A 24,005-nucleotide genomic window follows, 5' to 3' on the forward strand; every position below is an offset into this window, starting at 1 on the left:
CAATAGTACCGTTTGAATTTCTTTCAGTTTTGCCTCTTTTTTCTCTATAGTTTTCTGGGCAGCTATTTTCTTGCACTCATACATCCTTGTACCAGCCGCTTCTTCAATCATAGCTAAAATCTGGAAAAAAAAAAAAAAAAAAAAAAAATCCCCCGAGCTTATGAAATAGCTTCAAAATCACCAGTGTTAAACAAAAAAATTTCTCTACACACCTTTCTTCAAAATACTGTTCCAACAGTCCTGAGCAAACAGTCAACTCAAAATTTTACACGTATAAAGGATATCAAGAAAAGAGAGAAGGAAAGGAAACGTCAACCGTGTTCTCACCTCTGGAGGTTTCATGTTTAGAACCTTGGTAATTCGTCCCTGGAAATAAAGGCAAAAATGATTATGGCCTTTAAACTCAAAGTGTACTACACTGTTATATACAGTGCAAGATTTTTATATATTAAATTCTCAATCAAAAGTTTATCAGGTAGTATAATAATTTTTTAAAGATAAATTTATTTTCAGTCTAAAAGAATAAACCTGGTTTGACTTCAGTTATCTAATTCTTGAAAGTTCAAATCAGATTCAAATCTGAAACAGCTTGTGTCACATTACACTGGTAAGTACGATGTGCTATACTTTATAACTTTGCTTATGCTGCATCCCGCTATACGTAGTTACACTGATCAGGGACATTGCTTTCACTCCCTGTTTGGAATCTCTTACTGACTGACTGATTTTGATTAAATTCTTAGTCACAGTTTGGCTTTTGAGAGATTTAACTGATGTCAGTCAACATGTGGAAGCCTCTGTGGTAATAGAAACAACGTGTAGAGCTAATGCAAAACAAAATTCCCAAATCCAGCCACAAAGGAAGTAAGTTTTTAGGAACATGTATATAATACCTGCATAATAAGAAAGTGAGGGTTGTTGACATTGAGTCCAACGGAACAGAAGAGATCCTGCACTCTTGTGTTGTTTGCATTCACACCATTGATTAGATACTTATTTCTACCACCAATGACGACCTTGAGAAAAAGAAAAATGGGATACTCAAAATGAACTAAAAATGGCTTTACTGTTTGAGAATACAAACTAACGGAATTCTTAGATGTAGGAATCTGAGCAAACAACTAATGGAAAATAGTTTCAATGTGTCCTGAGGAAATTAACAAAATTACAAAATACACATATCAAACAAACCCTCTCATCAGTTTGAAGTACCATTTTTAAAATCCTCTACCCCAACTGCAAAAATGTGAGCTAAACCATCACGGCAAGTACCTTTGGCAATTTCTTGGCAGTCAGGAACAAGGGAAAGTCTCTCAGTTCAGTGTCAGACCAGAAAAAAAATACTACCACCACAACTAGCAAACTGCTTGTCAGTTTCATCAGAAAGGTTATGGTTAAGGCTATGTTTTACTCACAGGTATTTTTTAGTAAAAGTCATGGACAGGTCACAGGCAGTAAACAAAATTCACGGCCAGTGACCTGTTCATGACTTGCACTATGCCCTTAATTAAATCTTGGGAATGCCGCGGCTTGGGGGGCCGGTCCAGGGAGTGACACTGGTGCTCGGTGCAGGGGGAGGGAGGAGGAGGAGGAAGAGAGGAGGTTGGTGGGGCTGGCATGCTCCCTACCTGGCTTCTTGGAAGCGATGACATATCCCTCCCTAAGTTCCTAGCTCCGCACACTGCCAGCTCCACAGATCCCATTGGCCGGGGACCACAGCCAATGGGAGCTGCGAGGGCAGTGCCTGTGAGAGCAGTGCGCGAAGGTAGGAGCCGAGGGACATGTTGTTGCTTCTGGGGAGCCCCCCAAGGTAAGCACTGACCAGAGTCTCTTTGTGTCAAGTCAAAGCACACTCTGAGGCAGTGTAGGAAAGCTTGCAGTGCTCCTGTCTGTACCATATCTGTTCTGTGAATAAATGAATTCAGTATCCCAAGTGGACAACCTAGCATTTTTCAATATTAAGGTCACTAAAAAATTAGAAAGGGAAAGGAGAAAGGCAGAAAAGGGAAGCACATCATTTTCTGTAGGGGACAATATAGCTTGCTCCAGGAACATTGTCTCATGACTAGGTGCGTTTCCATTTAAGGGAGTAGAGTCATTGTTTATGGTATATGGAATACTACAAAATTTGTAGTGTGAAAAGGCAACTACTTATTATATCCTTATTTAGTTGCTTAGCTCAAATCTTACATAGTTTGTTATTGAGTTCACTCTGGAAACATTGCTTTAATAGCACAAGTTCATTGAGAGAATATTTAAAAAAGAAGAATTAGTGCACAATCAAGTAAAAGAAACCAAGTGTTCTTTAAAACCTTACCTGAAGGAATCTTGATTATGCAAAATAACTTGAGGCGTAAGGGTAGAGAGCATTAAAAAAAAAAAAAACCTACAACATTGAATTCTATATCATCTAGTTGAAAAATAACAATCTGCCTTTTATCTTAGTATAGTCATTTTCCACTGAGAACGGTGGAAATTCGTAAATCTTTGTGGGCAAACACAGATGTTAAACACTCACCTGCCTGGTGACTGTGATCTCATCATGAGCTTCAAATCCCAACGGACTCTGTTTCTTGTCAGAATTATCAAAGGTGATTGAGACAGTCGCTTTAATAATTCCAGCCTGACCATTTTTGTAAACCAAATCTTGCAAATTGGATGCTCGCACCTGAAAATGTGGAAGAGGAATACATTTGTTAACAGAAAGCCATTGCATTGCTTCACACTGTGCACTATTAATTGCTAGAATTTGAGGAAAAATGTATGAAATATTTGAAAAATAGGAATACTGTACATTTAGATACTCTAGCAGCTCACAGGTATAAAAGAGCATGGAGAAAACGTGCAAGATGGTTGCACGGTAAACTAACACACAGTAAGTCAGCTAAGCATTTTTTTTTTTAAACCAGATACATGAGAAAAATTAAATGCTTAGATTTAGAAACCAGATGACAAGATCAATTAATACATAAGTGCCTTTAGGTAAAGTGTTTGATTTCATGATACAGTATGTGTGTGATTGTAAAGATAGAATAATAGGATTTACTTGCAATTTTGCTGGATTTCCCTAGAATTCCAGAGCAGCATTGTTTAAAGACTGGAATCCAAATTTGCTTCAAAATGGACACTTTTCATATAAGTAGCAGTATAGGCCAGTGTCTTTTAAATAAAAATCATTTCAACAAAACCTGCTTTCTGTTTTTCTGATGAGTCAGCTAATAGTGTTCTCAGACCAGCTCCAGGTATGCCAAAGTTTATTATAGAGAAATACGTTTGTATTATATTCTGTGATTGTACTTTTACCTACCAAAAGTCTGCAGTTCCAACCTACTACTTCTTAACTTAGCATTTTTTCCCGTGGTTCTGGGCTGCATAGTTTGTATCAATGTATGATTATTACTGCTATACAAAGCTTACAGAATAATAATAATATAAAATACAATATAATAATATATAGAGATATACCTATCTCATAGAACTGGAAAGGACCCTGAAAGGTCATCGAGTCCAGCCCCCTGCCTTCACTAGCAGGACCAAGTACTGATTTTGCCCCAGATCCCTAAGTGGCCCCCTCAAGGATTGAACTCACAACCCTGGGTTTAGCAGGCCAATGCTCAAGCCACTTAGCTATCCCCCCCTATATATTTAGTCTTCTACAAAGTGTTTGAAAAGAATTCCCTAGTAATTGTAATAGGCCTCTGTAAAAGAGTATTGACACTGTAACTATGATTGTAAGTCAATTTTGAGAAGAAGAGTCAGTGGGGATTACAAATTCATATTTAATTATCAATAAAAATTATTTTTTATTGGACAATTTGAACCTAGCCAGAAAGTGGCATAGAAAATGCCAGTCTGTCTCATTTTGGTTACAAAGTAACACCAGTTTCCACAACATTTTGTGAAGATTAACCTCAGGTTTGTTGCACAAGGATGCTATTCAGCACAAAGAGGAGTTTCTCATTGATTCTTCCTAACTGCAGTATTTCTCCTTCCTTTTTACCTGAGATAGGTTGGAGATGCCCAACAGAAAACAAATAGAGTCCAGGATGTTGGACTTGCCACTGCCATTTAATCCGGTGATAGCATTGAACAGTGGGTCGAAGCCGTTGACTTCTGTCCTCTGGGCATAGGACTTGAATCCTTCAAGAATGATTGACTTGATATGCATCTTTTCTGTCTCTCTGGAGGACCTGGCCAAGCCCCTCTCCAAGGGGTATGAAGAAAGATCTCAGATTTATAATCCTGTGTGTTTTAAAACAACAAAAGCAGACTTACTAAAATGAGAGGGCACCCCTACTATAAACCAAAGTATGAAACAAATGGAAAAGAATACAACTACTCTAGCATGGACAATGGTATTTGGACCCACATGCAGGAATGTGATAAGATTTTTTTGCCACAACAGTACAACCTCAGTTATCTGAATCTCAGTTATCCAAAGGAGGGATAATTGAGTCCCCAAGCAAATATTACTCAAATTTAAGATTTCCTTGATTACATGAATTTATTCAATATGACTCAGGATATTCAAATAGAAGTTGTACTGTGGTACAAAACAGGTTTCTCATCAAGAAAAAAAATTACAAGACTAGTAGGAGGCAAAAAGACAAGACTAAAGTCTTTTAAGAGAAAAGAGAGAGGAAGAAATTTAAAAGGGCAGTGTTGATGGAGTACCTTGTGGACTGTTATCTGTATCCAGAGTTGAATGTGACTTTATGTTAGTCTTAAAATTATGTTAAAATAGTTGAGAACTTCATAGCGAAAATATATGTAGCTAAAAAACCCAGACTGTTCTGTATTTCAAATTGTTAAACTATTAAAAAAAAAAAAAAAAAAACAACAACAACCGATACTGTCTGCTATTTTTACAAATGTTACTTTCAGTTTATCCCAAACTGAGATGAGAGAGAAATGTCTCCTTATTCTGTACACCTGGCAGCACTTTGTTTATAGCCAGTTTCACGGTGTGACTTTGTAAATCTGACAGCTCCTGGGCACAGTCGCTGTCCTCTGTGGTTCAGGTCACCCAGAAAAAGGAAAAGACAAACATTAGAAGAACAGGGGCTGCAAAGGCAGTGACTGGGGGCAGGCACAGGCCTGGGGCTGTTGTAACACAGTGACTAGGTTTAAACTGACCAATTTTGCACCCTCCCCCTCCTCCAAGGGGTGAGTGTGTGTGTTGAGAGGGCTTGTGCCCACAGGGCAGGCATGTGGGGCCCTGAGCTCCCTCACTGGTATCAACCCAGACCCCCCCAGCCACCCGCACTACTGAACAAGGCCCTTCTGGGGACACTGGGGGAAGGAGCCAAGTATCAGGGGGTAGCTGTGTTAGTCTGTATCCACAAAAACAACAAGGAGTCCGGTGGCACCTTAAAAACGAACAGATTTATTTGGGCATAGGCTTTCGTGGGTAAAAAACCTCACTTCTTCAGAAGCATGGAGTGAAAGTTACAGATGCAGGCATTATATAATGAGACATGAAGACCATTTCAGATTTGGGGACAATGTATACCTTCAAGTCAGTGGCACTGCTACGGGTACCTGCCTGGACCCACAGTATGCCAACATACTTTTATGGCTGCCTTAGAACAACACTTCCTCACCTCTCGTCCCCTAGCGCCACTCCTCTACTTGCGCTACATTGATGACATCTTCATCATATGGACCCACGGAAAGGAGGCCCTTGAAGATTTCCACCTGGATTTCAACAATTTCCACCCCATCATCAACCTCAGCTTGGACCAGTCCACACAAGAGATCCACTTCCTGGACACTACAGTGCAAATAAGCGATGGTCACATAACCACCACCCTATACCGGAAAACTACTGACCGCTATACTTACCTACAAGCCTCCAGCTTCCATCCAGGACACATCACACGATCCATTGTCTACAGCCAAGCCCTAAGATGCAACCGAATTTGCTCCAATCCCTCAAACAGAGACAAATAACTACAAGATCTTTATCAAGCATTCTTAAAACTACAATACCCACCTGGGGAAGTGAGGAAACAGACTGACAGAGCGAGATGGGTACCCAGAAATCACCTGCTACAGAACAGGCCCAACAAGGAAAATAACAGAACACCACTGGCCATCACATACAGCCTCCAGCTAAAACCTCTCCAGCGCATTATCAATGATCTACAACCTATCCTGGAAAATGATCCCTCACTCTCACAGACCTTGGGAGACAGGCCAGTCCTCCCTTACAGACAACCCCCCAACCTGAAGCAAATACTCACCAGCAACTACACACCACACCACAGAAACACCAACCCAGGAACCAATTCCTGTAGCAAACCTCGTTGCCTACTCTATCCCCATATCTACTCTAGCAACACCATCATAGGACCCAACCACATCAGCCACACCATCAGGGGCTTGTTCACCTGCACGTCTATTAATGTGATATATGCCATCATGTGCCAGCAATGCCCCTCTGCCATGTATATTGGCCAAACCGGACAGTCCCTCCGCAAAAGGATAAATAGACACAAATCAGACATAGGAATGGTAACATACAAAAGCCAGTAGATGAACACGTCAACCTCCCTGGGACACTCAATAACAGATTTAAAAATAACTATATTTGAACAAAAAAACTTCAGAAACAGACTTCAAAGAGAAACAGCAGAACTAAAATTCATTTGCAAATTCAACACCATTAATCTGGGCTTGAATAGGGACTGGGAGTGGCTGGCTCATTACAAAAGCAGCTTTTCCTCTCCTGGAATTGACACCTCCTCATCTATTATTGGGAGTGGACTACATCCACCCTGACTGAATTGGCCTTGTCAACACTGGTTCTCCACTTGCGAAGTAACTCCCTGCTCTCCATGTGTCGGTCTATAATACCTGCAGCTGTAACTTTCACTCTATGCAGCTGAAGAAGTGAGGTTTTTACCCACGAAAGCTTATGCCCAAATAAATCTGTTCGTCTTTAAGGTGCCACCAGACTCCTTGTTGTTTTTGAGGGAAGGAGCCTCCCCCCAACAGCCCAAAGGAGAAGCCCCTCACTGGGGGGGGGGAGGGAATCTGCAGGCATCAGACCCCCACCCCCACACACACGGCCCCTACAAATGTAGCAGCGAGGGATGCCTAGTCCTTAAGGATCCCCCCCCGCTTCTCTCCGTGGTGCACCCGCCGAGCCTCCCCCGGAGAGAGACCGGGACCGGCCACGACCCCCCCCGGCCAAGGGTGGTGGGGCTGGGCTGCGTCCCTGCCCGGCCGCCCCCGCCGCCTCTCACCTGCCGAGCCCGGGGAGGGTGGGGAGGGGGGTCTAGCGCGGGGGCAGACGGTTAGCCGCGGGTTCTAGAATCCCACCGCCCGGCCGCTCCCGGCGGCGCCCTTCCGCTTACTTGAATTTTGGCGCGCAAGGACTGACGGGAGCGCTGCGGCTGCCTGATTGAGCTTTGCTCGCGTGAGCTCATCTAACCCACACGCGGCGCGATGCGGCGCTCCCGGAGGGGACTAGCGGGGCGCGAAGGAGACGGCACCACAGAACCCCACGGCGCTGTTTTAAGCGGAGAACGTATTGATTCCGGCGTCTGCCTTGGACAGACCCGGTCAAGAGAGGACCCCCCCCGGCAACCTGATAGGTGGAGATGGAGAGTGGGGGCTTCTACAGCGCGCGTCGCCTGGCTGCTGCTGCGAGTGCGCATTGGGGGGCGGTGTATAACAGCGCGAGCCTTTACTCCCTATTTCGTGGGGGGCGGGGTCATAGAGGGGAGCGCGGGTATGCAGCAGGGCGAGCCCCTGCTCGGGGGGAAGGGGGGCAATAGAATAAAGGGGCTTGTGCGCGCGCCTGCCGCGTGCGCGTTCCCGCTCCTGCGGGGCAGCTGTGCACGAGCCCCTGTTCCAAGGGGAGCAGTCGGAGGGGGGCTGTGCACGCGGTGTGCGAGCCCCTGTTCCAAGGGGAGCAGTCGGAGGGGGGCTGTGCACGCGGTGTGCGAGCCCTGTTCCTAGGAGAGCAGTCGGAGGGGGGCTGTGCACGCGGTGTGCGAGCCCTGTTCCTAGGGGAGCAGTCGGAGGGGGGCTGTGCACGCGGTGTGCGAGCCCCTGATCCTAGGGGAGCAGTAGGATGGGGGTGGGGAGGCTGTGCAGACGTGCGGTGTGAAAGTCCCTGTTTCTGGGAGGAGTGGAGGGCCAGTGCATTAGGGGAGAATGTCTCCAACAGTTGGATCAGTCCGGGATTATTCTCCTCCACCCTCTAGTTCCCAGGCATGTAGGTGACCATAGTGTCCCAGGGGAATAGCAGGATCCTAGAATCAAAAATGTAGGGCTGGAAGGGGCCTTGAGATCGTCCAGTCCAGCCCCCTGCGCTGAAGGAGAACTAAGGGCTTGTCTAAACTTACATTTTATAGCACTCTAACTTGCTGGCTCGGGGGTGTGAAAAATCACTTGTTAGTGTAGACAGGCTCCCAGCGCTGGGAGCCAATCCCCTCGTGAAGGTGGATTATCAGGAGCGCTGGGAGAGCTCCCTCCCAGCACTCACACGTGACCACACTCGCACTTCAAAGCGCTGCTGTGGGAGTGTTCTTGCAGCAGTGCTTTGACGTTTCCAGTGTAGACATACCCTTAGAGCATGGCTACACTTGCAGATGTAGAGCGCTGTGAGTTAAACCTGCCTTCGGAGAGCGCAGTAGGGAAAGCGCTGCAGTCTGTCCACACTGACAGCTGCTTTCGCACTGGCATGGCCACATTTGCAGCAGCATTCGGAGCAGTGCATTATGGGCAGCTATCCCAGCATGCAAGTGACTGCAACATGCTTTTCAAATGGGGGGGATGGGGTGGAGTGTGACAAGGAGTGTGTTGTGGGGGGGGAGAAAGTGTCAGCATGCTGTCTTGTAAGTTCAGACAGCAGCAGCCCCTCTGTCCTCTCTCACACACAGCTTTCTACACTAATGGTTGCTTTGTCTCAGAGCAGATAAGCAGAAGGCTGTCAGAAACAGAGCTTTCAAAGGGCATATCCGCATTCCTACAGTGATTCAAAACAATGACAACAGTGGCCACCTGACTTAAGGGGATTATGGGACGTTTCCGGAGGCTGATCAGAGCGCAGTAATGCAACACCTCGTCTGCCTGGGCGTGGTAGCCAAGGCGCAGCAAACGTTATTCCTCTCACTGAGGTGGAGTATCAGGAGCGCTCTAGCTGTGCAGTCAGAACACTCTGCGTGCCTGGCCAGTGTGGACGGGGAGTGAGCTAGTGCGCCCGGGGCTGCTTTAATGTGTTGTAACTCGCAAGTGTAGCCAAGCCATAAGTAAACCTAGATTGTCCCCGACAAGGGTTTTTCCAAACTGTTTTTTAACACTTCCAGGGATGGGGATTCCACAATCTCTCTTGGAAGTGTGTTCTGAAACTTAACTTTTTCTTAATATCTAATCTAAATCTCCCTTGTAGAGTAAGTAATAGTGGTCACTATTACCAAGTGGTCCAGCTATATTCACCTCTTGGACCAGATCCTCTGCTCCACTTAGGACTAAAGCAAGAATTGCCTCTCCTCTTGTGGGTTCCAGGACTAGCTGCTCCAAGAAGGAGTCATTTAAGGTGTCAAGAAACTTTATCTCTGCATCCCAGCCTGAGGTGACATGTACCCAGTCAATGTGGGGATAATTGAAATCCCCTATTATTATTGAGTTTATTTTAATAGTCTCTCTAATCTCCCTTAGCATTTCACAGTCACTATCACCATCCTGGTCAGGCAGTTGATAATATATTTGTACTGCTATATTATTATTAGAGCATGAAATTACTATCCACAGAGATTCTATGGTACAGCTTGGTTCTCTTAAGATTTTTACTTCATTTGATTCTATGCTTTCTTTCACATGATATAGTGCCACTCTCCCACCAGCACGACCTCTTCTGATACTTCTGAAAACAGATTATGGAATGGGTTTGCAAAGTTGTCTGAAAGTGGTTATTTACAAGACTTTGAATGATCAGCTAAAAACAAGCAGTGATAGGGAAAGTGGGTATGTGATTAGTATTCTATTAAAAGACACTATCTATAGTCATGGCATTCAACTTAGTATCTTAAAATATTTTTATTTAACTTTTGTCTCTGAAGAGAAATACATTTACATAGATTTGTGAAAATCATATTTACAATATAACAATACAAGCACAAACTACAGGTAGATGTGACCCAGAGTACTTAGTTTCCAAAAGTTGCAATAAGGAAAACTATCACATAGAAGAATGAAAGTTCAGAAGAATTAGTTCAGTTCTGTTCCTCCAAAAAAGGTAAAAACAAAATGTGTTGCTGTGATAAATTGAGGGTTCTGTCTGTACCGCTTCTGAATTGGGGATAATTTAATGAAATTGTATAACAACATTACTATGTCTTGGAAAGACTGTATGTATGTGGATCCCCCATGAGTTAGCAGGGTTACAGTGGTGAGTGATCAGCACTCAAGATCATCTATTCAAAGTGAAACAGTCTGGCACAATGGGTTTGCTCTAGCTGAGAGAAGACACTTCCTCTTGTCTGAAGGGGATGGGTGGGTTTGAGAGCTGGGGAAAATTACTGAAAGGCAGAACAAAAGAAGCAGGAGTCTATGAAGGGAGTCACAAGTGAACTGGGGAAGAGAACCATTTTGTACCAGGTTAAGATGAGGGAGTCTGCTGCAGGGGGAGGGTAGGCAAGGTGCATAAAGGACTCTGCCTCACTGACAGAGCACAGATGATCCTCCAAGGTCTCCCAGGAAAGGGTGATCTAGTGAGAGACATTGCATTAGGATGTCTTATATTATATGATCTGTCCTCTACATGATTAAATATGTATCAGAGGGGTAGCCGCGCTAGTCTGGATCTGTAAAAAGCGACAGAGTCCTGTGGCACCTTCTAAACTAACAGATGTATTGGAGCATAAGCTTTCGTGGGTGAATACCCACTTAGTCAGACGCATGTCATGCATCTGACAAAGTGGGTATTCACCCACGAAAGCTTATGCTCCAATACATGATTAGATATGTTGAGCATAAAGATGTTAGACTGTACAAAGTGTGTGTGTGTTGGCTGCTTCACAACTACTACGTGCCCCTGAGAGAGTTAAACTGTAAACCAGAAGCTTCACACCTGCTGGCTGGAATTCTGTGAGAAACGTGTGTTTCAGTACTGAGGAGTCTGAAAGGTTTTATTTTTCCTGATGAACATGGCATAATTTTTAGGGATACATCCATGCTTGCAGACAAAGGACAATATCTGTAGTAGCTGTAAGATTTGATGTATAAGTCATTTGTAACGGTTAGTGGTTCCTTGTCCATGAGTGGTAGACTCGTTCTCTGTATGTATTAATCAGGCCAGCTGCATATATACTAAATAATTAAATCACTTGAAGAATAAATTGCTCAGTACCTTCAAACTTCTATATGTGCATTTAATTAAATACTCCTCCAAATAAACAGTATCTTGAAACAACATGTCAATCTTTAATCTGTGCATTAGTATCTGATACTTAATATGTTAGCCAATCATAATTACTAAGATGCCATCTGTTGTCATGGTCAAATTATTTAGTGCCTGATCCATGGTATTTTATCATGTCATTAAAGTCCATATCACAAAAAGCAGCAATTGCACATTAACACTGTAGCAGTATTTCTTTACTGTGTGCATTCCTTCGGGTGTCTGTGGGGGGAGGAGGGATATCCATATAGCAGTGTGTGCAGTCCATTCTTCTTAAGACACTTCTGAGTTATATAGAACCAGTAGTCTTTTAACTGTAAATGTGAGCAAGAGGAACTATACTTGTAATAGAACAGAGCTATCAAAATTCTGTAGGCCAAATGACAGATAATTGACAGGTCATAACAGCAGCTATATGTTTGAAAGAAGCCAGTATAAACTACAGCTAGTCTTACCATTACTTTCTGTAGGGTAATTCTTGTAACCATGGCTTTAAATTGCTAAAAATCACAACTCCCAGACCGCTCACCTAATTAAAATCTGTGTATACAATCTGTCAGGACACGTTGCATTCTACTATGTATTTCTCTTGCCACTTGTCATTTTATTATTTCCTAATCATGAATAATAAGATGGCAGCAGATGAATGTGAAATAACATCTTTTAGCAGAGAGCAGACAAAGAAATGCAATATAATATACATGCTTTAGGTTCAAAATACTGAGTGAAGTGCAGATGAACTCTCGTGAAGTAAAAAAAAAAAAATCACAAAAATGTAGTTAAGTTTGCAATTGGGTAAAATCTGGAATAGCCCATAATGGCATTTTAATAAAAAAAAAAACTTGCTTTAAAAACAGTGGAATTAGTTCAGCAACCTTGAGAACAAGAGGATCAATTAATAGCACAATGTCATTAGCCGTTCTGGCTCAAAAAGGACCCACATGGTTGTTTCCAAAGTTGCACAGATGATGAAAATTATACATATAATACAAATAGGTGGGAAGAACATAATACTAATGAAAAACCTGTCCAAATCGACCTTTAACGGACCATTCCAGACAATAAATAGCTTCACTACTAAAACCACTCAATGCTGAGTTCTGAAGTGGCATGGGGGGAAAAAAGGATATATATAATAAAACAGAATAAGGCCATACTACAGAAAAATGTCTAAACTGACCTTTAATCTGACATAAAGCAATAAACAGCTTTATTACCAAAACAGCCTGTAACACTCAGTTCCAAAGTGGCATACAGGATGCAATTGATAAATCTAATACAGCTAAGTGTGAGCAACGTAATACTTAGGGGAAAATGGGCCAAAATGACCTTTAACTGCCTGTTCCAGGCAATAAAGGGGTCAATTATTAATAAAGCCACCTGGAACACTCAGTTCCGATGCTGCACAGAGAACAAAATTATTGCCTATAATACAACTAAGTGAGACTAATGTAATACTGCCAAAAAACCCCAATCAAACCAATTACCAATAAAACTTTAATTACCCATTTCAGTCAATAAATCAGTGTATTATAGATTAAAAATATCCAGAACCACTTATTCTCAAAGTGAAGGGAGAGTAAAAATAATTCTTAGGCCTATATAACACAGAGCCATGACCGAAAAAAATAATACCTTTCAAAACCCAGTTGAAACCACTTTTTATATTGTGAGACCTTCTGTATAATAAAACATCTTGTATTATTACTATTGTTGTTGGTAGCAATAGGAATAGTTATAGCCTCTTTATATAGTATTTCCATACAGTCTAAGAAATATGGGGCTAAAAAGGCTCTGTTTAGGTCTTGATACAGATATGGAATATTTTACTGCTGGAACCATTTCAAATAGTTTTTGTTGCTGTTGTTTTGGTTTTGTAGAGAACCCTATTTCATAGGTTCTATGCTACAGTCTAAATTGGCTTTTTAAATCAAAATGGATTGTTCAACTTTCCCTTTTCCCTACAATGGAATATAGTGAATAGGGCCGGCTCTAGGCACCAGCAAAGCAAGCAGTTGCTTGGGGCGGCAGATTTGCAAGGGGCGCAAGAATCCAGCCTGGAGCTGAGAACCAACAGGGGGCCCTGGGAGCTGTAGTTTTTTGGTTAGCTCCCTGCCTATAGAGCCAGCTCTGGAGCAGGGAAAGAACTACATTTCCCAGCATTCCCTTGGCCACTAGCAATAGGAAAGGGTGGGGGAAGGAGCATGGAACTGAAATCTGCAGCTTGCTGTGAATAGTAGGAACAGAGCCAGCTCTAGGTTTTTTGCCGCTCCCCCTGCACTCCTGTATTGCCTCAGCCCTGGACTCTCCCCTGCCCACACCCCCTGCTCCCCCAGCTCTGGCCCCCACCTGCACTCCCCTGGTGCCCCAGCCCTGGGCTCATCCCCCCCCCCCCCCGCCGCCCCAGCTCTGGCCCCCCACCTGCACTCCCCTGCTGCCCCAGCCCTGGGCTCCCCCCCCACCCTCACCTCCTGCTGCCCCAGTCCTGGGCTCTTCCCCCCCACACCCCCTGCCACCCCAGCTCTGGCCCCCACCTGCACTCCCCTGCTGCCCCAGCCCTGGGCTCTCCCCCCACCCTCACCTCCTACCACCCCAGCCCTGGGCTCTTCCCCCACCCGCACCTCCTGCCACCCCAGCCCTGGGCTCTTCCCCCCCACACCCCCTGCCTTCCAGATTTGAATACCCTCAAAATTAAGGAGTGCTCAAGCTCAATTTGGGCAGCTGTTACTTCAATTCCCCCAAATCAAATATACTGATCCACTGTAACTTGCTGTAAAAAAAGTAGAATAAATTGAGCAAGAAATGCTTCCCAGTGGTTATTAGGACTGGAATTGCTATTTTCAACAGCCATTGTTGGTTTTTTTTAAAGTTTTAGTTTTATTTGTTTAAAAGGAAGACCGTAATAGTGCATTCCCCATAGAAACAAAGAATGGAACAAAAGAATAATAAAGGCACCTCAACTTTTTCTCATTTATGTAGGACAGTCTTATAATATGCATCCAGCTATCTTCCAGTCACACAAGCTGAAAATTGTTCCACTTTACTGCAGTTCTGTAACCATATGGGAACCAATCCTGTCTGTGTTCTGTGCCCATCCAAAATTCCTGCTGAATGACCCGCCCTGGGAGCGAGTTACCAGTGACCCAGGGCTGGGGCAGCAGGAGGGTGCAGTTGGGGGGGAGGGAGAGGGAGAGCCCAGGGCTGGGGTGGGAGGGAGCCAAATAATTTTTTGCTTGGGGCAGCAAAAAACCTAGAGCCGCCCCTGATAGTGAGGCCCTATTTGTACTTTGTATGAAAGGAAGTGATAAAGTAGCTTTATTTTCACAAGTAGGCCTATATTGCACAGGTCTGGAATTGTTGGTTGCTTATTAACTGCAACTGTTTGATCTAATTTTAAACAATCTATCATTAACATAATTATAGAGCTACAAAAATTTCACATTTATATTGGCACATATTTACTGGCTGATTTGTTTAATACAAGATTTTTTTTTCTTGCAAGCCAAACTACTTCTGTACAGAACTAGCAATGAACCAGTTGAAACTTTAAACAGCCATAGAGACTTATTGAAATCTTGATGGTTTCATAAAGAACCCCATGCATACCACCAAGGGTAATTTTTTCTTAGGTGACTGATGTCACTGGCTGTCAGTGGGGGATACTGGGCTGCATGTGCAGGGAAGAGAATATTTTCAAGTTGAAATGGGGTAAGTAAGTAGGCCTACATGTAGAGCAAATGCATAAGATCATTGTGATAGAGTAGTTTGCCCCTTAAAGGCAGTAGCATCTGGTGGTCAGCCCATCTCGCCTCGTTGGATGACCCTTGAAGGGTTTGAAAGGTCCAATATAAGAGTCTGTGGGTGATGTGGTGAGAGAAGAAGCGGTCTCAGGAATATCTGGATATCTGCCACAAGGAGATGCCAGCAACGTAACTTGGTTGCCATCCCCCACCCTCATCCTCTGTCAGGTTCCCAGATATTTACTGATTTCTTCCTTAATATAATATATTAAGGACAAAATATATCTGCTCCCTCGTGGGATATGTGTACCCCATCCTCCCTGAATAACATGGGTGCCAAATAAGATATGTCAAACTGAGAAATCTCCAGCCCCCCTTAATTATGTATGAATTTAACCACCTCCCTAGTCACACACTTCCAGGTTATCTCACTTCACAGAGACTTTGTGGCTCCCTGTCGCACTATCCACTTTGTAACATGTCAGACCAATTGATTCTAAGTTTTTATTTAACCTGATTAAACATAACAAATAGGATTCAGTAACCCTTCTATTTCTTCTTCCAAGAGGGAAAGCCTAATCTTATAAGAGCTCTGTCATGCTGGTGTTCCTGACTGCAGTCTAGCTCTCTGGCCTCCTCTGTGATCCCATTCCCTGTCTCCTCAGGCCTTGTCTACACTGTGAAAAAATGCCCCCTGAGCAATGCAAGTTTCAGTGCTGTAAAGTGTCAGTGTAGACAGTGCTGGGAGCTATTCCCCTCGCGAGCTCTCTCCCAGTGCTGGAGCCGCGACTACACAGCCACGTTAAAGCGCTGACAGAAGCCAACTGACCATCCTTCAAATTCAACAAAGTCTGAAACAAGCAGTCTGGATGGAGCTTCTATCCAGGAGTCCAAGTCTCTGTCTCTCTCTGCACACAGCAGCCTATGTTCTTTTTGATCTTCATTCCTTAAGATATCACATAAAATTCTCCTTAACACTTATCCTGTAGCAGCATCTCATAATATAGTCCCTTCTCCACAGCTGGACTTGCTCAGATGCAGAGAAGTGTCTCTTTGGTTGCTATGCCATATATATGTCTATAAAGTTAAACTTGTGCTAGTGGTTTTGGATTGGTACCATCACCATAGTATCTGATGCTGGATTTTTATTGGCAAAAACTGAAGCCTGTGGTAGTGGTTTTGTTAAGATCTCCTGAAAAGTTGCTCAGGGGGACCATACATTCTATACTGGCCAAGGGGACGAAAAATGAAATTAGACAGTTAGGCGCTAAATGGCCTATTCATTATGAGGAACTTATTTGTGCCACTGCCCATGTATGTGCTTTAAAGAAACAATCCTTATCCTCGACAAATAGCCAGTGCCTTCTCTTTCATTTGGAAATTGTGAGCTACTGTAAACTGATAAAGCTTCACAAAGACACCAGTTAGGATTGGGACGTGGTTGTGCTGGGCACTGGACAAATACATAGGTGGAGGTGCTCCCTTCTCAAAGCACGTCACTAAAAACAAGTGAGTAACTAGTATGGGAAGTGGAGAGAGTTGATGTGGGTGACAGTAATAGGCTTCAATTAGACAGGACGTGGTGCACAACTTGATGATTCCAAAGTTGTTTAAAACTTCTCTATCAAAGCAAAAACGCTCTGTGCTTCCTTAACAGTTACGCCTCCTCTTTCCACACACACCGGAAAAATTGACTGGGCTTGCTGCCTATCTTTGAGTGGTTCTTCCCACCCCTTTCTGTATAGGCTCCCCAGTCTGCCTTCTAACTAGCATCATCAGTTTTGCTTTTTAACAAACTATCCTGAAAACTGAGACAGTGAGTGCCTGCTCCACATGAGTCTGGGATATTACCAGGCTCCCTGGCATTCTGTCACTGTTCAGAGGGTAGATTTGGGTTCCTGCAAGAAATCAGAAAAATCATAGATCAGCTATGCGCTATGCTAGCAGTATGTGACCTTGGGCTCTGAAAGTGCCCCCAGGGCCTGCCCATCACCTGGTCCTCCTGGGGTTAGCTTTCCTCACTCAACAGTCAATCTCCCAACTCCACAAAGCAACTCGGAGCCTTAAACTGACACTCATCATGTCACATAAGACTGTATGGGAGCTGTCCCTGATGCTGCTGGGACTCTGTAGGTGCGGTGAGGTTGAGGATAAGGGCTCTGCCATCTCCAGCTCCATAGAGCTGTGGAATTTTTCACTCGTCCTAATGGGAATTGCAACTTGCATAGCTATGTAGGGGTTAAGCAGCTGCTGCATTATACCCCAGAGGTGGTTGTATTTCAGTAGTGGGCGAAGTGGTTTGTATGCATAGTTTGATTATCTGCTATTTAAGGCTCTAACACACTTCAGAAATTTGAGTAAGATAAGGGTGGATGCTGCCCAAAATGTGTTCGTGTCTGTGCTCTTTATATTTTGGCCTGCTTCTTCAGGGTGAAAGTTGGGAATTTCCTCCAACTGAAGGATATGGCCTCTTAATGGGAAGAGCTCCTGGAGTGCACCATGTGACTCTCAATGAGATAAGCTCCTGGAGCATAAGAGCAAATGGGCAGAATGGGACTGCCCACTTGACTAGCTGGTTGTTCTCCAAGGAATGCCAGTACACTCAATGGCAAGTATTTGCACTTGGGATGCTGGGTGGTGGATGTTCAATGCATTCTGTCTCAGATATTACAGGTGGAACTCAGTTTCCTGACTTGCCAGGTGAAAATGGTATGGCACTGATGGGTTTTTGGTGCTGTGTTTGGAGAAGCATGTCTAAGTGCTGCTAACTTAGATCCAACTGAAGTGCAAGTTGCCACTGCTGCTAAACTCCATGGAAACATGCTCCACACTGGTGCATAGGTTGAATGCCACCAAATTTGCCAAAGATTTGTGTAGGTGATTGCTGGCAAAGACCAGGTTATCAGACTGCTGTCTTCACTGGGGGTGATGTACTAGCTGTCAGGACTCCAGCAAATGCACAACAACTCACAAAGTAGTTCTCAATCATGCTGCTGCAGGGTATAGTGTTGGCACTAAGCATTTCTTGTTGCCTTGGAGGAGACTTAGATGCACGAGGTACCAGTGGAGTTTGTGAAGCTGGAGGCATGTCCCGTCAGTTCCAAAACAGCTACTGGTAAGACATCAGGCCCCAGTTATAAGTACCCCATGGCGCTCTGTCCCTAGACCTGCTCCTATGAAAGCATCAATGTTGAGATCTGGATCTCCCTGAGGAGGGTGGGGGCAAATTTTGAACCCTCCCATAACCAGACATGGATATGTAAGATTTTACCTTCAACTCCAAAGAAGAGTAGGAGCAATCCAATGGCCATGGAGCTCTGGTACCAGGTGTTGTAAAAGGAGTTGGCAAGTGGGATGGATGAGGCGAAGCAGTAGGGGTGGGTGAAACATTGGGCACTTGCCTGCTGACAGTACCAAGCATCTGATTTGGAGATGTTCTGAAGACTGGTAGCAGTCATCCGTACCAAGGGCTGCTCTGTAGAAGTCAGTGTTGAATGGGGGAATGCTGAGGATGTAGTGGGTCCCGGCGCTTGAATTGAAAAAGACAATGCCAGGACATATGGGCAGGAGTGGAGAGTCTGGCACTGAAAGGCAGAGGAGGTCCTTGGCCACTGTGGACACTTCTGGTGTTGTCAGCACAGAGAACTTTGGGTAGATAGCAGCATGCAAGAGAAAAGTCATCTTTGTAGATGGCCCTGGCAATGGAGTCGGCCTCAACAGTACCAAAGTTGGTGCCAGAGTCAGGGTCCCCAAGCACGGCACTCCGCTGGCCATGCAGATTCGGCGGCATGCCTGCAGGAGGTCCGCTGGTGCCGCGCCTTCAGTGTCCCCGCCGCCGAATTACCGCCAAAGCCGCGGGATTGGCAGACCTCCCGCAGGCATGCCGCCAAAGGCAGCCTGACGGCCACCCTCACAGCAACCGGCAGGCCACCCCCCGTGGCTTGCCGCCCCAGGCACGCACTTGCTGCGCTGGTGCTTGGAGCCGCCCCTGGCCAGAGTCAATGATTCTAAATGAGTGGCTCTGAAAAAGAGGTGGTGCTAACCCATTGGGGGCCTTAAGCAGAGATATTTTTGCCCCCCCCCAACACATAATAAAAAACGAATGGTGGTGCCCCCTTGAGCTTCTCAGGGCCCTAAGCAATTGCTTACTCTGTTTATGCCTGGCGCCAGCTCTGTCAAGGAAGTATGCATTACCTGGTAGCACTCAGTACCTGACTTGCTCCTGGAGGATTCTGCTGGAGACTGAGTGATGATGAGACAATTTCATAAACATCTGAGAAACTGGATTTGAGTGCTTCCCCCGCTCCTTACCCCTGTTATTCTTACCCAGTAGACGATCCCAAGCCAACTGGTTGGCCAACATTTGTGAAATGTTTCATTTTATTGTTGGGAAATTCAGCCAACTGGCAGCTTCTTTTCATCTATCAGAGAAACTGCAAGGCCAAAGAAATATCTAGGTTGTGTGTGTTTACTGTGAATTACAACATGTATAGATGGTGAAATGCAGACCTTAGGCACCGGACAAACTGCCTCTGCAGGTCTCAATATTGCAAAGTTGGAGCAGCCTTATTGTAAGAAAGCTAAGTGGACGGATTAGAATTAAAAATGTATGGACCGAGATTTTTCAAAAGTGGCCAGTGATTTCGAGTGCCTCAAATTTTGGGTGCCCACCATGACATATAATAAAGGGGCTTGAATTTTAGAGGTGGGTGTTCATCCATTCCAAAAATCAGGGATCCATTTAAGCTGTCTTAGTTTGGGCTTTTACCCCAAAATTGAGGTATTCAGCCACTATTCCAGTTGATCAAATTTTTCCTCAGCCTTACAAGGAGAGGGTCTCAAGGCCACATTTGTCCCAAGGTCACATTTGGGCTCCCTTGTCATAAAGTTAATCTACATACTGTAGTATTAACTGCTAAGGAAGTACTACAGGCACCAGAAACTGTCAGATTCCAGCGTGGTTTTTGTTCAGGTCACCTCTTTCAAAACTTCTAATTTTCAGACTGTTATATCCAGGTGGCTGATTTCATCCCTGCTGTAACTCCATTGAATTAGTTGGAGTTACACTAAAGATGAATTTGACCGAGGGTCTTTCCCTGGTTAGGAATGTCCATGTTTTGTTTTGTTTTTGGGTGGGAGTGCATTGGGAGTCACAGTACAATCTTCTACAGTGGTGATCCAGAACACTGCAGTAGACAAAACTCTGTGTAGGAGGAAATACCTTTGAACTAGTTTAATAACTTTCTATAGTGGGAGAGGACAAACTTCTGGTTTTTGTTATTATTTGCCTTCTGCAACCCTGAAGCTATACGCGTGAGCCAGAGAGTGCCAGGTGCAAATCACTGTTCCCTTCCTTCATTCCAGTTGCATTTTCTTGTTTACCACCTCCTTAGCTATCTTCCCCATCCCAATATAGCTCTTTCATTTAGTCTCTCCAACACCCAAACCCAGCAGTGCTGTAATGTTAACAGGTTTTTCTCTGTAGTACAAGCAAATGGATAGCATCTCAGATGTGTTCTAGATGCAGGAATGATTTTCCATTTTAAAAGGGAGACAGAAGTCAGGAGAATATACAAGTCCTTTTAGAAAGCATTCAGTCTAGGAACTCAGCCTTTCCGCAGCACTGCTAAAGAGCTATTAGTTGTAGTGCTACAAAGATGCAGCAGGTGGCATCAGAGGAAGTGCAGATAATTACAGTGGAGTGAACCCTATTTCCTTGAGCCAGAAGAGTGGTAAAGCAGAACAGAGGGGTCTAACTTCGGTGTTCAAAGAAACTGCATCCGGTAACTGTTGCACAGGTTAGTAACGGGTGATAGGAATGAACAGTAGTAACTGGGACTGAGTTGATGATAATTAAAAGGCATCATTATCTAGGCTCTTACACATTTGCAAAGTCAATCCAATTCTGTGTCTTATCTCAAACCAATTCTGAAAGAGAAACTGCTGCTCAGAGTAGGCCAAAGTTTAGGTTTTATAATAAACAGCATTTTCCAGAAATCTAAGAGTAATAGAAATGTTTCCTTAAATTATAAATTGAAGTGAAAACGTATTTTAGATAGTCCCATGCAGTGTTAGTAAGCCAAACGCTGCAACGCCAGACTAGTGCAGGAGAACCAGAGAGTGAAACGGACTATAAAAAAGGGAAGCTAAGTATATTTTCATTGTCGACCAGGAGTTGGCAACCTTTCAGAAGTGGTGTGCCGAGTCTTCATTTATTCACTCTAATTTAAGGTTTCGCATGCCAGTAATACATTTTAACAGTTTTAAAAGGTCTCTTTCTATAAGTCTATAATATATAACTAAACTATTGTATGTAAAGTAAATAATGTTTTTAAAATGTTTAAGAAACTTCATTTAAAATTAAATGAAAATGCAGAGCCCCTTGGAACGGTGGCCAGGACCCGGGCAGTGTGAGTGCCACTGAAAATCAGCTCGTGTGCCGTCTTCGGCATGCGTGCCATACGTTGCCTACCCCTGGTCTAGACTGAGCTTAGGGCAGGAAGGAAACATGAGCGGTGAGAAACGTTGTAAGAGCCAAATTCTGACCTTAATTTCACTAGTGTCAATATATTAAAGTTAATGGAATTATTCTGGGTTTATACGGGTGCAAAGAAAGAAGTATATGGCCTCGAAGTTTTAAAAAAATATTTGTTTCATTAATGTAAGAGTTTATTAGTATCACACAGATTATGAAAGTTGTGGTTTGTTTGTTTTTCGTTTGTTTGTTTTAAATTAGGCTTTAACTTGAGAATGATTTTTCAAAAAATTTACCTGCCAGATTCAAGGAACAATCTGTTACTCCAGCTCAGAACTCCTGAGTGAGACCTGTAGTAACAATCAGTGTAGACATTCCCACTCAGGTTCTGAGACCTGGTGAGGAGGGTGGGTCTCTGGGTCTGGGCTCCCAGCTAGAGCAGGAATGTCTACACTGCTATTTTCAGCTTCTATAGTGCAAGTCCTGCGAGCCCAAGTCAGTTGACCCGGGCTCTGAGACTCGCTGCCACGGGGCGGAGGGGTGTTCAGTGGAGACGTACCCTCCTAAGGTAAGCTTTTTCACAAGCACTCAGCACATTGGGTGCTGCCTATGAAAATATGGCCTTTTATTTTGGTGCCTGAATGGGAGTTGAACTCTTGAAAACCTGGCCTTAAATTAAGTGAATTGTAAGTGGGGAAATGCCAGTAAAGAAACCTGGCGGAAAGTTTTTCAGACTTCCTACAGACTGGGATAAACAAGCAAGTAACCTTTATTTTAAAATTTTGAAAAATGCTTTGATATCAGCCTTTTAAGAATCGGTATTTGTATAAAGCTACTTCAGAGATGGTGGGCCAGATAGAGCCACAGCTTCCTAATAATCTGGGTTAACAACGTAAAAGTCGGATTCTGCTCTGTGTAAATCAGTGGGAGTTTTGCTAATGATCTTAGTGGAAGCAAAATCTGACATAGTTATTGGGATCATAGTTAATGTTCTGAAATATGTTGTATTTTTTCTTCATAATTTTATATATGCTGAACCTTTGTCCTGAAATTTTATTTACTGTGTAGCAACACTAGGAATGCAAGTCTGTCCCACTGTTCTCAACCTTTTCCATAGTGGGGACCTCATTCTTCACACCAGGACAGATATGGGGGCCTTTGTCTGTCTAGCTGGGATCCCCCTTCTACTTAATAATATGGGTAGGGTCAGGGCCAACGGGGGGGGGGAGGGGAAAGCCAGTACAAATTACCAGGGCCCGGCAGTCCGGAAGGGGGCCCAGGGCCCGGCTTCCCTGCCCTCTTGTTGACCCTGTTTAGCCAGTCCGCCCTTGCTGGGGGGCCCAAAAAAATTTTTTCACCGGGGCCCGAACCCGCTCCCGGCGGCCCTGGGTAGGGTAGTTGCAACTGTCTGCCACCTGTTGGTGACAGTGCTGGGAGTTGCAACCCTGAGTGGAGAACCTATCTTCTATCCAGCCCCTGGAGAGACATACTCTGAGCAAGCCAGTGCTGGTCAGTGACCTATTTAGCAATGGCAGAGCTGCATTCAGCCAGTAAAATCCTTATGCATTCTCTGTGCTCAGACACGCAGTTCAGATCTTTGTCATTTGAAAGCCAATGACCCCAGAGCTGCCAGTATTGAGTGCTCATTTCCTCACAAAAAATAGCCAAGAGGCATGCATTAAAAAAATCCAGAACTTTTACAGCCTCATCAAGTCCTCTTTTCAGCTCCACTGGAATCCTGTGGGAGTTGCTTCCCAGGGAGTTGAACAATGTGCCCAAATGGCTTGGGGTGCAATAGATTGGATTCTGTTCAGTGTCTTTTTCTGTGGTAGCTTGGGCACCATCAGTGCAAATATTAACACAGCAACGCCAATCCAACCTGGCTGCAAGCAGGGCCGGTGCAAGGAAGTTTCACGCCCTAGGCGAAACTTCCACCTTGCGCCCCCCAGCCCTGCGGCAGCTCCCCGCCCCCCCCCCCCCCGCTCTGAGACGCCCCATCCCACGGCAGCTCCCCCCTCTGCCCTGAGGTACCCCCCCACGGCAGCTCCCCACCACAGCTCACCTCTGCTTCGCCTCCTCCCCGAGCACGCCGCCCCCACTCTAATTCTCCTCCCCTCTCAGGCTTGTGGCGCCAAACAGCGGATTGGTGCTGCAAGTCTGGGAGGCAGGAGAAGTGGAGCGGCGACTGCACGCTCGGGGAGGGGGTGTAGGAATGCTGTAAAAAAAATTGGGTGCACTGCTTTTTGGTGCCCCCAAATCTTGGCGCCCTAGGCACCGCCTAGTTTGCCTAAATGGTAGCACCGGCCCTGGCTGCAAGAATTGATTGGTGGAAAGCTTCAAAGATTTCCCACCTCCGCCCTGTAGCGCGCCCTGAGTA

At 44.6% G+C, this 24,005-nt stretch overlaps 2 protein-coding genes across 2 annotated transcripts in view; one reads left to right on the plus strand and one right to left on the minus strand.

Annotated features, from left to right (window-relative positions):
- SMC2 (structural maintenance of chromosomes 2) overlaps positions 1-7,336 on the minus strand; it is a 32,559-nt gene extending 25,223 nt beyond the window's left edge. Inside the window, exons 1-6 of the mRNA XM_054033226.1 lie at positions 7,251-7,336; positions 4,001-4,242; positions 2,519-2,668; positions 894-1,016; positions 328-366; positions 10-120 (exon numbers count right to left, since the gene is read on the minus strand). Of these exons, the coding sequence (XP_053889201.1) occupies positions 10-120; positions 328-366; positions 894-1,016; positions 2,519-2,668; positions 4,001-4,168 (591 nt within the window). The 5' untranslated portion in view covers positions 4,169-4,242; positions 7,251-7,336. The remainder of the gene's footprint in view (positions 1-9; positions 121-327; positions 367-893; positions 1,017-2,518; positions 2,669-4,000; positions 4,243-7,250) is intronic.
- Positions 7,337-20,933: 13,597 nt separating this feature from the next.
- PTGR1 (prostaglandin reductase 1) overlaps positions 20,934-24,005 on the plus strand; it is a 30,077-nt gene continuing 27,005 nt past the window's right edge. The window contains exon 1 of the mRNA XM_054031620.1: positions 20,934-20,951. The gene's annotated coding sequence lies outside the window, so the exon portion shown is untranslated. The remainder of the gene's footprint in view (positions 20,952-24,005) is intronic.

Source organism: Malaclemys terrapin, chromosome 6 (genome assembly GCF_027887155.1).
Source record: "Malaclemys terrapin pileata isolate rMalTer1 chromosome 6, rMalTer1.hap1, whole genome shotgun sequence".
Taxonomy (NCBI): Eukaryota; Metazoa; Chordata; order Testudines; family Emydidae; genus Malaclemys; species Malaclemys terrapin.